Source organism: Hemibagrus wyckioides, linkage group LG18 (genome assembly GCF_019097595.1).
Source record: "Hemibagrus wyckioides isolate EC202008001 linkage group LG18, SWU_Hwy_1.0, whole genome shotgun sequence".
NCBI classification, from domain to species: Eukaryota; Metazoa; Chordata; class Actinopteri; order Siluriformes; family Bagridae; genus Hemibagrus; species Hemibagrus wyckioides.
In genome coordinates this window covers 12,935,448-12,951,943 of record NC_080727.1, presented here as the reverse complement: position 1 = coordinate 12,951,943, position 16,496 = coordinate 12,935,448, and the positions used below count along the sequence as shown (strand labels likewise).

The following is a 16,496-nucleotide window of genomic DNA, read 5'->3' as shown; positions in this document are numbered from 1 at the left end:
CAGCAAAAGGGAGACCGACACAATATTATGCAGTCTGTCATAATGCTATGCCTGGTCAGTGTTCATGCATGTTTATATTATATTTTTTTTATTATTACATTCGTATCCTAATTCTTGACCGACCTCTCAGAATGCCTTTCCTGATAATTTATGTTACATTGTAATAAAACATAATACTAAAACTTGTCTCTTTAAAAACTTTTTTAAACAGAAGTGTTAAGTGAACGAAAAATGTACTTATTAAAATCTTAAAATACACTCAATTGCGACACCTACTGGTGTAATCATGTAAAGTTACAGAAAGACACTGAATGAATCAGCGAAGGAATCTTTATGATGAACCGAATCGAAAAGATTCACTGTGTCACTGTGATGATTCGAAATTACCTCCTTTAATACTTAGCCATGCGAGTCGATTCGATAATTTGAAAATTGATTCAAAGAGTCAAAGCTTTGGAATCGACTCTCAATTCCTAAGCCAGCTGCAATTTAACTGTTTATACCAAGTTAAAATGAAGAAAACGGTTGTAAACCTCGATAAACTAATTCAAGGTTTCAGTCTCCTGGAGCAAGTATATCAACGACAACATAACGCAATCTTGTTTGATGTTATATTTCCTAAGAGAGATTAAAAATTCTTACCTTTAAAGTTAGTGGTTAGCAAGCTAGCTGTCTGAGTCCGCCATGTTTGATTTCCCTGAAGCAGCTGTTCTGTTTGTGTTCATTAGAAAATAACAGAGCTGAGGGGAAAGAACAATATCCTTGAAATAAAACTGGACGAAACCAATAGACTTCTAAAATTGTCTCAAAACAAGGAAAAACATTTAATTGAAGGTAAGTACAGGTTTAATAATTAGTTAAAATGGTGCTGCACGTCGAGTAATTTTATTACACTCACTATCCACTTTATTAGGAACACCAGTGCACTTGTGCAATTATCTAATCAGCCAATCATGTGGCAGCAGCACAATGCAAAATAAATAAATAAATAATAATAGTCATGCACATACAGGTAAAGATTTAATGTTCACATTGTGATCTCTGTGACTGATTGTGGCATGGTTGTTGGTACCAGATGTACTAGAGGTCAGAATAAAATGGCTGGATAGGTTTCAGCTGCCAGGAAGGATATAGTAACTTATATAATCACTCTTTACAACTGTGGAGAGCAGAAAAGCATCTCAGCACATTGACCTTGAGGTAGATGGGGTGTAACATCAGGAAACTCAATCAAGAACAGGAATCTGATCAGCTACTGTGGGAATAGACTCACCCAAACATGACAGCTGAAGACTTTGTAATCTTTAACTGTCCAGTTTGAGTGAGTCTCAGATTCCTGTTCTTGAATAACAGGAGTGGAGCCAGATGGGGTCTCCTGCTGTTGTAGCTGTAGAAGGATTTGAGCAAGTTTGACGAGGGCCAAATTGTGATGGCTAGACAACTGGATCAGAGCATCTCCAAAACTGTAGCTCTTGTGGGGTGTTCCCGGTCTGCAGTGGTCAGTATCTATCAAAAGTGGTCCAAGGAAGGAACAGTGGTGAACCGGCGACAGGGTCATGGACGGCCAAGGCTCATTGATGCGTATGGGGAGTGAAGACTGGCCCATGTGATCCGATCCAGATGAGCTACTGTTGCTCAGATTGCTGAAGAAGTTAATGCTGGTTCTGATAGAAAGGTGTCAGAATACACAGGTGCATGACAGGTCAGGGCTGTTTTTGCAGCAAAAGAGAGACCAACACAATATTAGGCAGGTGGACATAATGTTATGCCTGGTCAGTGTACATGCATGTTTATTTTATTTTATTATTACCTTCGTATCCTAATTCGTGATCAGCTGTACCAGTGATAGCCTCAGATTCCTGTTCTTGAATAACAGGAGTGGAGCCTGATGTGGTGTCCTGCTGTTGTAGCTCATCCACTGCAGAGTCTGATGTGTTGTGTGTTCTGATATGCTTTTCTCTCACCACATTTATTTATTTGAGTTACTTTATCCTTCATTTTCAGCTCAGCTTAGTCTGATCATTTTCCTTTGATCTCTCTCATCAACAAGATGTTTCAGACTGCAGACCCTCCACACACAAGATGCTTTTTGTATTTCACACCATTTAAACTCAAAAGGCTGTTGTGTGCATGAAATAAATAATTGGGGGGTAAAAAGACAGATTTGTTATATCTGCTGGGTCATTACATAATTTCCATCTATCATCCACAAGAATTGGTAGATTAGTGATTAAGGTGTTGGACTACTGATCAGAAGGTTGTGAGTTCGAATTCCAGGTCCACCAAGCTGCTACTGCTGAGCCCCTGAGCAAGGCCCTTAACCCTCAGTTGTATAAAATGAGATAAAATTGTAAGTCGATTTGGATAAGGGCATCTGCCAAATGCCAGAAATGTGAATGAAATGGGCAACAGTCCAAATAAATGCATACTGTAACTGATTAAATCTTATACACATTATTAATCATAGGATTTGTTTTGCAAGTGAAACATAGTCAGCTCTTCCCTGCACAACTGAATATACTTATTGATAGACACAGAACTTCATTACAGTTAAATGGAAGGGACTGAATGTCTCCTTGTGTCTGTCACATCCAACAACAAATTGTTGGCACACAGACTTGCATGTTTAAAAGGTAGTCCAACTTGTCTTGGTGGACGTGACAAACTGCAACATGATTCTGTCTCTGTAGCAACATACTTGAGCGTAGCTAGGTCTGAGGGCACTAAAACTACTTTCTGCTTCAGAGACTGGTACAACCTGAACCTATTTCCTGAAAAGGCCACAGACTTCCACTGACAAAAACTTTAAAAATTTGTGCTGCCTTCACACTGCGTCCAAACTGGTAGTTATGTCTAAACATGGGTATTTGAACTCCAAGCTCCAAAGATACTCACCACACACTGATTAAACTTGTCCAGTGAGCAGAGTGTGCTCTAGTTTCTGCAGGGTCACTAGACCTTCCTGCTGAAGACATCAAACAACATCAAGAACCTGATATAAATTCAACAATGAAGTGCTCTAGTGCTGTTTTTGGCTTGTATGTGCTTTCGTCTTCACTAAAACATTTATGCAGTTGTTTCAGTCCTGGAACTTTCATGGGCTCTAAGTTTAGAGAACTCACAATCACAATTGCCTGCTCCAAAAGAGATTTTCATTTCTCTTCTCTTTCAAAACAGACTGAATTTAAGAAACAGCAGTTTCCATGCCAGAGATTGTGTTTTTTTTGGGAAAGTATTCAGATGTTCTCTCCAGTTACAGCTCCTGCCAACACAAAAAGCCCAGTACAGTCCTGCTATTGAGAAACCTTTGGTGCAAACCACTGGAGGTGGCTGCACTAGGAGCATTTCATCTAAGGAATAGATGATCTCAATCATCCTGCTTGAGAACAGATGTTATTGCTTGGTGTGTAAAGTGCTTGAGATGCCATAAACTGCTATAGCAATCTGGCTAACATTTCTTTTGAATTTACCAAACATGCTACACAGATTTTCCATCCGATGTACCCAGTCAAGAGAATCTCTCAGAAGCTTGTCTTCGTGTAACTAGGTTCACACAATGTTCTCCACAGAGCACATATAAATATAAAGGGCTGTTTCTTTCTAAACAGTCTGTTCTCCAGGGTATTTACCAGACGTTGGCTGCACCATCTGGGTGCACGTGGGCTATAAACTTCTCCACTGCGTTTTTCCAGTTCTTGAAGCCAATACACACAAAGGCAGGATCTAACTTAGAAGCAAGAGTGGTTTTCTTTGAGAGGACATCCGTGTAATAAAAGCGTAAAGCCACTTTTCAAGTGGCACTGTAGTGCAGCCAGAGGAACATCTGAAACCGTTTTTGCTAAAAGTTTAACTTATAGTGAGCTCTAGTCTGTACAACTATAAATTTGAGTACAGGCATTAAGCAGGTGGTGATATCTGAATCGTTAAATCCTTCTCCGTCCCAGTCATCTGAGCTCAGTTGGTTGCTAACATTAGGTTCATTCTGAAACTGACACGAGAAGAAATTACTAAATAACTTCCTAGTCTATTTATTTGTATGCTGTGTATCATACCAAACGTTCTTCCCTATCAGCTGTTTAATTCTTACCTGCTTATCTGAAACGGCTGCTTGCCTGCTGTCCTCATCATGATATGTACGCATAAGCCAGAAATAAGATATAATTTTTATTGACACTTAACATCTCCACTGGTCTTTTCAGTAGTATTAGCTTACCTTTTCCTGATCAGATGTTCCTCCTTTCATCCTTTTGATCGGTCTAATCAGCTGCTATATTCACCTTGGATCTGATGTCCACTCAAGACATACAATACAAAAGAATAGCACAAATTAGCATGATATCAAAACACATCAACTATTGAGTCATTAATTTTTTTTATTTCAATAATATTTATTTATACATCTAAATACATTTTTCCATTTTAGACCTTGTTAAATAAACTCACTTAAAACAGTACAAGTGGAGGAAAGGTCGAAACTTCATCGATCTGAAAGCATTTGCATAGATGCATCAGTTCAGTCAAAGCTTCATGTTTCCTCAGAACGTTCAGATACCTGACAACAGAATTAATCTAAAGTAGAAGTGGGCCATATGTCAGTGGTGGTGTGATAGTGGGATGTCCAGTGTGAATAGCCTTGATTTTGATGAGGGAACTATTGAAATAAAATTTAGCTAACATAACACTGTTTTTTGCTAACTCATTATAGTGATGGTTATGGATTAGTTGAAATGAATTAGCTAGCTAGGTACACATATTGTGAGTACAGGTTTTATTTTATTCACTTTTTTTTCTCACTGTCTGACCAGCATTGCAAAACATCTTTGCTTTGCAGTGCTTCCCTTTATCTTCAAAGCTCCCAGTGTCTCAGTTGTAATTGGTAGTTATGATTATTGGGGGGATTACCTTCCCTCCCTCTTCCCTGGAAATTATGCTTCTGGTTGTGTATGAAATCAGTATCACCATTCTGATAGTTTTGCTTTGTCCTGCTGCCACATGATAGGCTGATTTGGAATTAAGGCTTAAATGATCAGGTGTTCTTATTAAATACTTATTAGCAGGTGTTCTTATTAAAGTGGACAGTGAGTGTATAATTTTACTCTAGGCTGCAAAAAATGAATAAAAAGTGAGTAAATCACAGAAAATCAGTGGATAGGAATATTCAAAATTGCTAGTGATAATACACAGAGCTGTAGCTATATAAACAGCTGTACAGTTATGCATACTTACTGCACTTGGTCCTACACATTAAATGTATTATTCATCTATGTTTGACTTTGTTACCCTCTAGTGCCAGATAATTTAACACCCATTAGTCCATATCCTGCTCATGACTATGATTATAATATAATTAATCCTGTGTCTGTAGAGAAAGCTGGATTGTTGGGGAACATTAAATGTCTTCAGCACAACTTGGAACAACAGTGTAACCTTCGGGGTAAGCATAACTATATTTTTGTCATTAGACAGAAAGAAAAGCACAAGACAGAAAAGCAGATTGCAGTGACTTCAGAAGAGGTCTTTTTTGTCTTAGGTGAAAACGAGAAGCTGAAAAATGTCGTCCTTAATTTGAAGAAGCAAAATGAAGAAAAAGTGGAGGTAATCCAAAAAATAAAATAAAATAAAGTGTGTGTGTGTGGTGGGGGGTTCGGGGGTACTGGGGGAAAATAATGTTTTCAAAGTGCTTAACTAGAATAAAATTTATAAAGAAAATTTCATAATATTTATTAACAAATTAGCAAAACAGTAGTCGCATATTGGGGTATAAAGTGGTATAAAGAATAATTATCATACACTAATAAAAAATTATTCGTGCAAGTTTATGTTTGAATTGAATTTATTGTTATTGTTGTTCATTTTTTATTTTGATTATGCATATATTTTAATTTCATTTAGATTTTAGGTTTGTTTTATTTATTTAAAAGAACCCAAGGTTGCTTTACAGGAGGAAAACAAAACCAGATGGAGTCATAAACTAAACATACATTAGATACAATGACAACCTCTTTCATGGAAAAAAGGGAGGGTGAAAGTGTTAAAAAGGAAAGTTTTCCTCTCTGTTTTAAAAGAGGAAATGGAAGAGCAGAAAGAACTTTCCAGTTCTAAAAGTTTTAATGATAGCAGCAGTAGCAAATCTATCCTAATATGAATGTTATAGATGTTGTTATAGGGTTCATGCCCATTTGTAGGGAAACATTTTTCCCTAATGATTCAGAACAGTGAAATCTGAAAACATGCCTGATTTGTACATTCAGGAGAGAAAGGCTTGTGTTCAGAGGCTGCAGAGTGAGATGAGAGCTTTGCAAGAGCAACACCAGAGGGAGCTGGAGGACTGTGCTGCAGATACAAAGAGGCGGCGTGAGAGCAAGAACACACTGACTACATCACCCTCAGCTCAGTGAAATTACACTATAATTTATTGCAAAATGATCCAAACAATTAAATATGTCATGTCACACAAAAAGGAGTAGACAGAGAAACTCCACATTGTATGCATCATTCGGCATTTTAACATGGTTATGAGTCACTTATTCCTCTTAAGTGATGAATAAACCACTTGGTGGTATAATAGTGAAGTTTGAAGTGAAGTTATTGTTAGCACCCTGAAATTGATTATTGTGATTTATGATGATTTCAGACCAATAAAGTGATTGGTCTAAGAGTGCCTGTATTTCCTATAACAGCACTGGGACTTTTCACACTGTGCATCACTCCCTTTATCTGTGTTTGCCGGATAAAATTTGACAGTTACTACAGTGGATAGTACAGACTTAGCCACATCATTATTAGACAATCATGAACCCATTTAGAGTTCCATTACAGTCCAAGAGTGTGGAAGTCAAATAAGAATTTAGGAATTTTTTTGAACACTTGTTTAATATTTGTCATTTAATTTTCCCAACAGGAAAACTGCCAAACCTGAAATAGAAAGCCTTTATCGTCATTTAATAGCTCTGCGTATAACACAATTTGGATTGAATACAAGCAATAATAAAACTCCAGATGTTCACAAAAATCTGACTGACAGTGTACATCGTTTCTGTCTTTTCCTGCACAATGATTATTGTTCTTTATTTAAATGTATTTATATGAGTATATTTATACGTTTTCTTCTAAAAGGTTGATAATTCATGTTGTATTCTGTATTTTTATAAGTGGAGGCTAAAGATGCTGAAATAAACGTGGTTCTGGACAGAGAAGAGAAAGCGATAGAAGCCATGAGACAGAACATGAAGGACCAGGAAAAAGCAAAGCAAAGTGAAGTTTTAAAGATACAAATGGAGGTATATCAATCTGAGGTTTCTGCTTTACAGGTGCTATGGTGTTGAGTTATTATCTCCCTGTCCAAGCCCCTTTTAATTGCACAGTTTAGTATTATTCCTACATGAATAAAGTCCTCTGATAATTGCTCAGCTCTGTGCCATCTGTAACATTTAGGCTTATTTGATTTGGCAAACCATGCATCCCAAGTGAAGCTTAATATCTATCTGAAGAAGTGGATATAATGCTGATACCATTGCCTTAAATCAGTTTAGGGTTTAACCGTTGCACGTTCACGTTTCAGTGGGAAAGGAAATGGACACATTACATTCAAACTTAATGTAACTTAATAACCGCTGGATCCAGCTTTATTCCTTATAGGTTTAAAAGTAGGGGAAATGGACCCGAGTAACTGAATAACATTGGTGTTATTAATTTGTTTAGCATGGATTTGTGCAAAAAGTCAATAGCTGAGGTACGCGCCCACTTGCAAATACACCACATCTTACACTCAGTGGAGAAGAAATGTCAGTTGCAGTGTTGCAAAATTTGGTTCAGCAAAAAAGGAAAAGAAATCTGAAACTTAATGCATATTAAACTATGGTTTTGCCAAAAAATATTTCTTAGTGTTGCAAAAAGTTGCAATGTCCTACAGGTTTTAGGTTAGTTTAAGTGAGAGACGTTTAACAGGTTATCATCAGTTGCACCGTCCCTGTTCTTGAAGTTTAGTCTGGTCTAACAGTTTATTTATTTTTATACCATAGAGCTGTTGAATTTTTGAAACTTACTGGTCCAAAGATGTTGACTAATTTTCTTTCACAACAGCCCTGCCACAGGTCACAGGTTTACAGTGATACAATTATAATATTATGTTATTTTATCATTTATTTGGTAACAGTTGCTTAACAGGGGCACATATGGTGGACACGCCACATAAAATAATAAGTGTTTAACGATGGAAATGTGTAAACATTATATGTATAAATGTGATGTGCTCTTATCACTCCATCATTGATTGTTTCCCTATAAAACACAGTGCTTTATTGCTTAATTAGCATAAAGACCCTGGAAAAGGGTGAACTGCTGATTGCTGTAAATGTAAGCTCACTTTACTGAGTTTTTGAATGGAAATAATGCTGGTTTCCTTTTTGCCTGTAGTTCAGTGCTAAGCTTGCGAGAGCTCAGAGTATGTCAGTGAAGAGCCAGCAGCAGCCACAAGCATCTGGGATCGTTCCTCAAAACATCTTTAAAAGAGTAAGCTGTCATTTCTGTGTTAAGGAATGTGTACCACCACCTGGACAATAGAAAAGCAATGTATATAGAAGTACTTTTGGTGCTTAAATGCGTAGTGTAGTCTTGTGTATACAATACATAATTACTTAAGTGTGCATATAGTGTATGTTTTTAGAATATGGTACTCTTAAATGTGTTCATTTATCTGAAAGGTACTTTCTCAATTCGCAAACATTTCTCACCTGTAAAACAGATTTCTGTTTCACAAAGCAGCCAAAAAAGGATATGGATGTTATAAATCTACACAAAAAAGCCTATAATATAGAAGAGAGGGAAATCAATATAGCAAAATTATTTTCAAATTATTTCGAAAGCTATTTCCAAATTCATTTATTGTCCTTATTATTATACATTTTTTTAACCTATTATTCTAAATTAATTTGGTTTTACTGGGCTGGTCCCAGCCCACATACTGTATGTTTTGACATACCTTTTATATTAAGCCTTTTATCTAAGCAGGCAGAATTGGATCTTGTATGGAAGCAAATAAACATTTAGAACATTCAGTTTGTGTTATGCTAAATGTTATTGTTAGCCATTTTAGTGTCACTGATTGCATGCAGTCCTATTGGTCTTCAGAAGCTGCAGTTCCTGCAGGAAGAGAAAAATAAAGAGATTGAGGCTCTGCGCCAGAGAGTTAAAGAGCTGGAGCAACAGAGGCTGCGCACCTTCTCCGAGCCTGGTCTGAAGAGGAGGAAAATCTGAACGTCTCTTTTACCTACCATAGACAATGTGGTATCAAGCATTTATCATATACAGCACAATGTGATGATGCATTGCATGATACATTTTGTGACATTGTGAAAGGGTGCTTGGTTTTGCATTCAAAATAATATCAGTATACCTGTATCGTTTCTTTTTTAAATTTATTTAAATAAATGAATGGCAGCTTGTGAGAAGAGGATTTGCAAAGGTTAGTAAACACTGAAGGACATGTGAGTTCAAATAAACACATGATAAGTGCAGGATGTAGCCTGATCATTCAGTGCTGTACACACACACCGTAGACACTTGGAGTGTATGAGTTCTATACTTCAGGCAGTCACTGACTACAAAGGATTTGGATCCAAGTATTAAAAATGACAATTTTATTTTTTTTATTGTTCGTTTATCCAGTCACACCCCTGCGGGTCTTCCCCAAACTGTTGCCACAAATTTGAAATTGTATTTGTAGAGAATGTCTTTGTATGCTGTAGTATTAAAATTTCCTTTCCTAGTACTATGAGGCCCATACATGTTCCAACAAGACAATGCTCCTTTTGCACAAAACAGGGGTCTATAAAGACATGTTTTGTCAAGGTTGGAGTGGAAGAAGTCAAGTGCCCTAACCCCACTAAACACCTTCTCACCCAACATCAGTGCCTGTCCTCACTAATGCTTTTGTGGCTCAATGGGCAAATCCCCATAGCCACACTCCAAAATCTAGTAGAATCTTTCCTGGAAGGTTGGAGGTTATTATAAGAGCAAAAGGAGACTAGAACTGGAATGGAAAGGTGCTGGCATTCTTATATCATTCAGATATAAGACAAATTAGATTAAATACTTTGTCAGTATTCTAAACTCTATAACGCCATCATTCTTTTGTACTGCTTAGCAAGGGAACAACACAAAACAATGCACAAATACACAGACTCTCATGTCAAAGGATTCAGGGAGGAAGCCAGAGTACCTGGCGGAAGCACCTGAAGCACATATAGAACATGCAAACTCCATACACAAAGGGTGGAGGCAGGAACTAAACCCCCATCCCTGGAGGTGCAAACATGCTAACCACTAAGCCACCAGAAAATTAATAATAATAATATGCACAAGATTTCCTGAAATACATAAACAAGTTACTATTTATTTGTTATATTTACATGAATGCCAAACACAGGCACTATTATTTTGTCATTTTCATGTTAGTGAACTAGTCACAAGTAATCGCTATTTTTATTGCATAATATCTGAGAGTTTTACCTTAAAACCACCATGCATCTATTTGCAATGTTATGCATTTCTGTAGCTTGCACCTAATCCAGGCTTTCAGATTTATACTAAAAAGTTCAGCTCTGCCTCTGGGTAAATGTTTATTAAATATAAAATGTAGTATTAAATCATAGCATGCTCAATAAAAGCATTACTCAGAATACTCAGTTAATATACACATGCTTTTATTGTACCTTGTTCACGTTAAAAGTGTGAGTCTTACTCGAAAGATTTTGAAGCTAAGGATAATCACATTGTGTCAAAGAGGGACAGCCCTAATCTTATTTAGCAGTTACATAACATCAGATCCTTACACTGAACACAAATCAGAGATCAACCTCATTCCAACTTTTACAGTGATTCAAAAACTGATTTGATTACGTTGTTCTGCTCTGTTTCTCAGGATGCCAAATTCAGACCTAACTATATAAAAAGCTCCCTGTACTTGAATGCTTGTGTCCCTTAATTCATCAGTCCATCTTTCTAGAAATTCTGGGATTAAAGAAGACCTAAATAAAGCTTAATGGTTAAGATGCTTGCCAGGAGTGTAATCCCGCTTTCCCGCTTTAATCTCCCGAGTCAGACAGGTGAGGTGGGAGAGAATAAATTAGCACTGTAGCACTGTAGATCTAGTATCTTCCCCTTGGACAGCAGCTGATTTTCATCTTGAATGTGTAACAACATGTTAACGTGGAGAACAGCTGAGCAGCCCCTGGATCCAAACATCTTTGAAAGACGTTGATTTTTTTAAATTTTTTTATGATTGTTACAATAACACCTCACATCCCAGAAAGTTGAGACGAATATGTGGAAGTCCATGTTGGAAACAGGTGTCTTCATCTCACTTGAGAAGCAGAATGCAAGGGTGAGGCCTGAATTAGATTTAGAATTAAAGTCATTTATTTTTTGGTACTTATTATTTTTTATACTGTTTACAGCTACTGTGATCTAAATTATTATAACTACTGTATTGAAGATAATATCAGAGGCTAATAACCTGTCTCACGATATTTAGATTATTTAGATTTGGTATATATTTAGATTAAATATGATGGTTATGATGATTATTGCTGAATGCACTGCAAGAAAATGACATTTTTGGAAGTGGAAATTCTTTGATACAGTCACATATAGGTAGTATTTCTATACTTTCTTTCTTTTATAATAATATAAAAGAATTAGCAATTAAACAAGACAATAAACCAAATATATAAGATTATAAAGCTTATTTCTAAGCTTTTTATTTTACTTCAATTAGGTTTTAAATTGTTTGTTCCATTGGCAAGTCATTTTTAGTTTATTGCAATCTGACAAAAGGAAATATTTGATGCATGTGACTATTTAAGTTACTACAAAAATAGATTTTAAATGTGCACTTTGTAATGTTTTACATTCATTTTTAGGCCTGTGATTATACTGTTACAGGAACATTTTAAATATACACTATTTCTATGCGATGGATCTCGTGTCAAATTCTTCATATCATAGCATTTGCATTTTTACAGCCCTCAAACAGACCTTGCTGCTTTTTATTTATATGTGTAAAAAAATGAATTAAGATGCATAATTCATTAGAATATTGCTATAATTGCAATATTTCTTGCAGTGTACTTTGTAATTACGTCACCATAGGCTTGCTACAGTACACATTCAGCAATGTCTTTTCAATAAGATTCTGTTCTATCTTTGTCATTTTAGAGGAAAGAGGAAACAACAATGCCTTCAAGCATGAATCTGGTGTCTACACGTGTGCCTCGGCACAGCCTGTACAGCCTTTCAGACAGCTCGGACAGTGATCCAGATAACGAGGAAGAACAGGATTCACCCAGGCGCCTCACACCTCTGGAGAAGCTAACGCTGGATATGTGTCATGATGAAAAAACCATCAAAGAGCTGAATGTAGGAAGAAGAGTAGGATTCTATAAAGTCTGTGGTGAGATTGGGTGTGGAAACTTCTCCAAAGTCAAACTGGCCTTCCATGCCCTTACCAAAGGTAGGTGGGATACTTTCTGAAAAAGAGGTGCCGACATTTCTTGTTTAGCTGAAGCATTCACAATTTCTTTTCCACTTGCTACACTGACACAGGAGACAGCTGAAAACTAAGCTATTATGTTTTTAAAGCTAAAGCACAAGTCAAACTAAATGCAAATAAATACACACTCAGAGGAAAAGGCAGTTCACTGAAGGAGAAAGCATGTGAAATGTGAAAGTTGATCTTGTGAAATGGAGGGGTTGCTAATTATAAAATAAACATAACCACATAAATTTACCTTGCTGTTTTCTTTCTGCTGCTTGCAACACCGCTAATTTAAAAAAAAAAATCTGTCATCTACATATGTTATGGTTTTTGTGATATAATTATCACTTTCCTCTCTGCCTGGTAAGATTGTCTTGTTGTTGGCACCTCTGGGCCAGGCAACTAGTTTAAAGATCTACGAGCTAAGAACTAATTATTAACAACCATGCCATTGTGTTTTCCCTGCAGACAAAGTGGCTGTTAAAGTCGTGGATAAAATGCGACTGGACCTTTCGACCCAGAGGATGCTTTCTAGAGAGATCTCCATAATGGAGAGTTTGCATCATCCAAACATTCTTTGGCTCTACGAGGTGTTGGAGGCACCAAGTCGATTGTACCTGGTGCTGGAGTATGCCGGAGGAGGAGACCTGCATGCCAGGATCAGCAGTGAGGGAAAACTCTCTGATCTAGAAAGCAAACTTGTGTTTGCCCAAATCATGTCTGCAGTAAAGTACATGGTCAGTTTAATAGCATTTAGAAGATTTATTCAGTTGCATTTGCGTTTTATGTCAATTAGTAAGGACATGTTTTAAGAATGAGCCTCTTTAGTTTGACTGTGAGGTAATGTAGCTAATAAATAAGGAAAGTATATGAAAACATGAAAAGTTTCATAAATTAGAATAGACCTTTGTTTAATAAGAATAGGCCAACAAATTGGAAAGTGAACATTTTCCAGCAATTGGCCACACCTCCTGCAGTTCTCTAAACCACACAAACTAGCGATACTAATGCTTCATAAAAATTGTGTGATGATATATCATCCTATGGTCACACTTTCAAGCAGATTAGATAATTTCATAAATGAGTAAATGTGGAAGTATTCCTAATAAAGTGGTCTGTGAGTGTACATTTCTTCAGTTCCTCACTCGCAACTTTAGTTGTGACCTGTAGTAGGCTACTCCAATTGCTTTGCTAATCTTTAAGTAAAGAAAGTATAAAGCCAAGCACATAATAAATCAGAATTATAAGTGGACCTGTGTGTGTGACAAAGGACTGTAGGCTAATGCCAACACTAGAAAAAAAAAGACACTGGACAGTGCAATCCCAAAAAACAGAAGAGGTTGCTATACACATCTGCAAAACTTGTTGCTTATTTGTCTGAACCATATTTGAGAAAAATCTTTCTCACAAATTGATGTTTTGTCTCTATATATTGTACATCATACATTTCATCCATTTTTCAGCATGACAGCAACATCATCCACCGGGATCTAAAGGCAGAAAACATCTTGTTCACCAGCTACTCATGTGTAAAGGTAGCTGACTTTGGCTTCAGCACAAAGATCAGCAGCCGCAGCCAGATGTTGGACACCTTCTGTGGCTCCCCTCCGTACGCAGCACCAGAGCTCTTCAAAGACGAGGCCTACATGGGGCCACCTGTAGACGTGTGGGCTATGGGGGTCCTTCTGTTCTTTATGGTGACTGGCAGCATGCCGTTCCGTGCAGACACTGTTCCTAAGCTTCGCCGCTGTGTATTACAGGGAGTTTACGTTATTCCCACTTGGGTGTCTGCTCCATGTCAGCGCCTGATCCGGGGGATCCTCAAGCCAGAGCCTACAGAGCGCTGTGCGCTGGATCAGATGCTGGGCTGCGAGTGGCTGCTCCCGGTGGAGACTCTGCGTTCCAATCCTCACTTCTACCAGCTTAACCCTGTCCAGTTGCTGAAGGTGAGGTCAGGATGGGCAGAGCAGGAAGAGGTGCATGCTGCCCTACAGAAACTTGGAGTCACAAAGGAACACATTCTCAACAACCAGGGCAAGAACAGTCGAAGCCCAATAACAGGTATCTATCGCATTGTACTCCATCGGATCCAAAGGAACAAGGGAGCTGAGTGTCTGCCTTCAATCACAGGTGTAGTCAGAGATCCAAAGCGGGACAGTCTTCGAGCCTACAGGAATTTACGACACACCTCGAAACTGTGCGTCCTCTCTTAATCAGCTTAACTCAGAACGGAAATGGGTTTTTCTTGTTCTAGTTCACAAGGTTAATAGTCTTTCACAGGAAGCTCTACTGACATCACTGATCTAAAACACCAACAACCCTGCACCTAAACCTGAAATCTGTAACACAATAATGTCATCTCAGTGTTTCCTAGATGCTTTGTGCACTATTTCTGTATAGAACACAATGGGTGTAAACATACACACTCTGATCAGTTTATCATGTCCTTCTACAATATAGATCTCTTTGTAGGTGTTAAATTACTGACAGTAGCCCGTCTTTTATTAGTTTTAATAAGTTTTGGCTCCACCCTCACGTCAGAAACTCTCTAAACAGGTCAATCCTTTAAATTTAGTTTGAGAAGCACATGCAGTCTGACAAGTAATTATCTTCAAAGATCATTGCTTGTATGATTACAATAATATCATGGCTGAATTCTGTATCAGACTGCAATAACATGCTCTCCATGTCAGATTATACATTGGAGACTATAGAGCTGCAAAAAAAAAAAACACATTACTAAGATCTGTTTACAACATCAGTTAGCATGATCTGAGGGCATGCAGAAAACAGTACACACAGACGCAAACTTCAGGTAATAAGATCATTTTTTTGTCCATTTGCAAGTTTCGTGTCTGTTTTACCATCACACTACTGTGTTTGTAGCTGTCCTGCCATTCTGTCACCTTCCTATTAGTGGCTTTAAGCTAAGGATCACACAATGTGATTTTAATTTTTTTTTTAAATCACACAGCTAGAATATTAGAAAGAACAGAAATTTGCCATCCTTTATCCTTAGTTGCAGTGGGACTAAACTAGTCGATACTGACTGTCACATTATTAGAAGAATGCAAATGTCAGCTCATGACCAAAGAATTATTTTATGATGTGCTATGGGTTTTTTTTTGTCTGTAACAGCTAAATTGTGCCGAATGTTTCATTTCTGAATGATCCACTCAACCAGCACTATACACACTATCAAGTTATTGCTGCTGCTGTACTGAGAATAAACCACTATCTGAATAATATCTGCTCAGATCCACTGATAGACAGAGGAGAGAGGAGCTGAGTGCAACAGATGGGACTGACTGTGTAACAGCAGTGTATGTCTCTATGGTAGGTGCAGGTGACAAAGAGACAGAGATTGTAGTAGACCCTAGGTTTATATTGTATAAAGGCTGCACAAAATAACAGATTTAACAGTTTCTATAAAGTCTTACAGCATCTGAAATATGATCTGTTAGAGAACCCAAATGTTTTAAAAAAAACTAATAAACTGTGTGGAAGCAGTGCTATAAATCACAGAAAGTGGTTTATAGTACATTTTACGCTTAGTACTCAGATTCATCCAATATTGTGTTTAATTAAACACTTTGTGTTTGTTCAGCACTGACCATTTTTGTATGTATGGTCACATTCAATCTAACTTTCATTTGAAAAGAGAGTGCAGTCGCCCTTGCACATGCTACAGGCAGATGCAGAATGTACACAATGAAGCAGCAAACTCTGAGCCAATGCGAAAGTGAGTTCAGCATTCATCCACCCATCCACCCCTTTCTTCTTCTCTCCCCCCCAACGCCTGCTCTTCACCTCCCATCTGCTCTCTGTGGCAGATGGAGTTTGCTTGGCAGCTCGGACATCTGCCGCCTCAAACAATGGCTCCCTTGTGCAGGCCCCCAGTCTGAGCCAGAGGCGTGCTGCTATTGTGTTTGATTCATACACATGCAGATCAGCGGCCACG

At 37.7% G+C, this 16,496-nt stretch overlaps 2 protein-coding genes across 2 annotated transcripts; both read left to right on the top strand.

Annotated features, from left to right (window-relative positions):
- Window positions 1-471: 471 nt before the first annotated feature.
- LOC131368773 (coiled-coil domain-containing protein 152-like) lies at window positions 472-11,130 on the top strand. The gene is made up of 7 exons (XM_058414886.1): window positions 472-834; window positions 5,366-5,434; window positions 5,531-5,595; window positions 6,252-6,354; window positions 7,153-7,280; window positions 8,416-8,511; window positions 9,130-11,130. The coding sequence occupies exons 4-7, from the start codon at window positions 6,288-6,290 to the stop codon at window positions 9,253-9,255; spliced, it is 417 nt and encodes a 138-aa protein (XP_058270869.1). The 5' UTR covers window positions 472-834; window positions 5,366-5,434; window positions 5,531-5,595; window positions 6,252-6,287; the 3' UTR covers window positions 9,256-11,130.
- On the top strand, window positions 9,182-15,999 carry nim1kb (NIM1 serine/threonine protein kinase). Its single transcript, XM_058414883.1, has 4 exons — window positions 9,182-9,285; window positions 12,217-12,511; window positions 13,004-13,272; window positions 13,999-15,999. The coding sequence occupies exons 2-4, from the start codon at window positions 12,235-12,237 to the stop codon at window positions 14,746-14,748; spliced, it is 1,296 nt and encodes a 431-aa protein (XP_058270866.1). The 5' UTR covers window positions 9,182-9,285; window positions 12,217-12,234; the 3' UTR covers window positions 14,749-15,999.
- Window positions 16,000-16,496: the final 497 nt, after the last annotated feature.

What these genes read in the sequence shown, in the direction of transcription:
- LOC131368773 (XM_058414886.1), top strand. Translation starts at nt 6,288, where the DNA reads ATGAGAGCTTTGCAAGAGCAACACCAGAGGGAGCTGGAGGACTGTGCT. An exon ending in TTTTAAAGATACAAATGGAG is followed by an intron (nt 7,281 to 8,415) that starts GTATATCAATCT and finishes TTTTGCCTGTAG; the next exon opens with TTCAGTGCTAAGCTTGCGAG. An exon ending in CTCAAAACATCTTTAAAAGA is followed by an intron (nt 8,512 to 9,129) that starts GTAAGCTGTCAT and finishes ATTGGTCTTCAG; the next exon opens with AAGCTGCAGTTCCTGCAGGA.
- nim1kb (XM_058414883.1), top strand. Translation starts at nt 12,235, where the DNA reads ATGCCTTCAAGCATGAATCTGGTGTCTACACGTGTGCCTCGGCACAGC. An exon ending in CTTCCATGCCCTTACCAAAG is followed by an intron (nt 12,512 to 13,003) that starts GTAGGTGGGATA and finishes TTTTCCCTGCAG; the next exon opens with ACAAAGTGGCTGTTAAAGTC. An exon ending in TGTCTGCAGTAAAGTACATG is followed by an intron (nt 13,273 to 13,998) that starts GTCAGTTTAATA and finishes TCCATTTTTCAG; the next exon opens with CATGACAGCAACATCATCCA.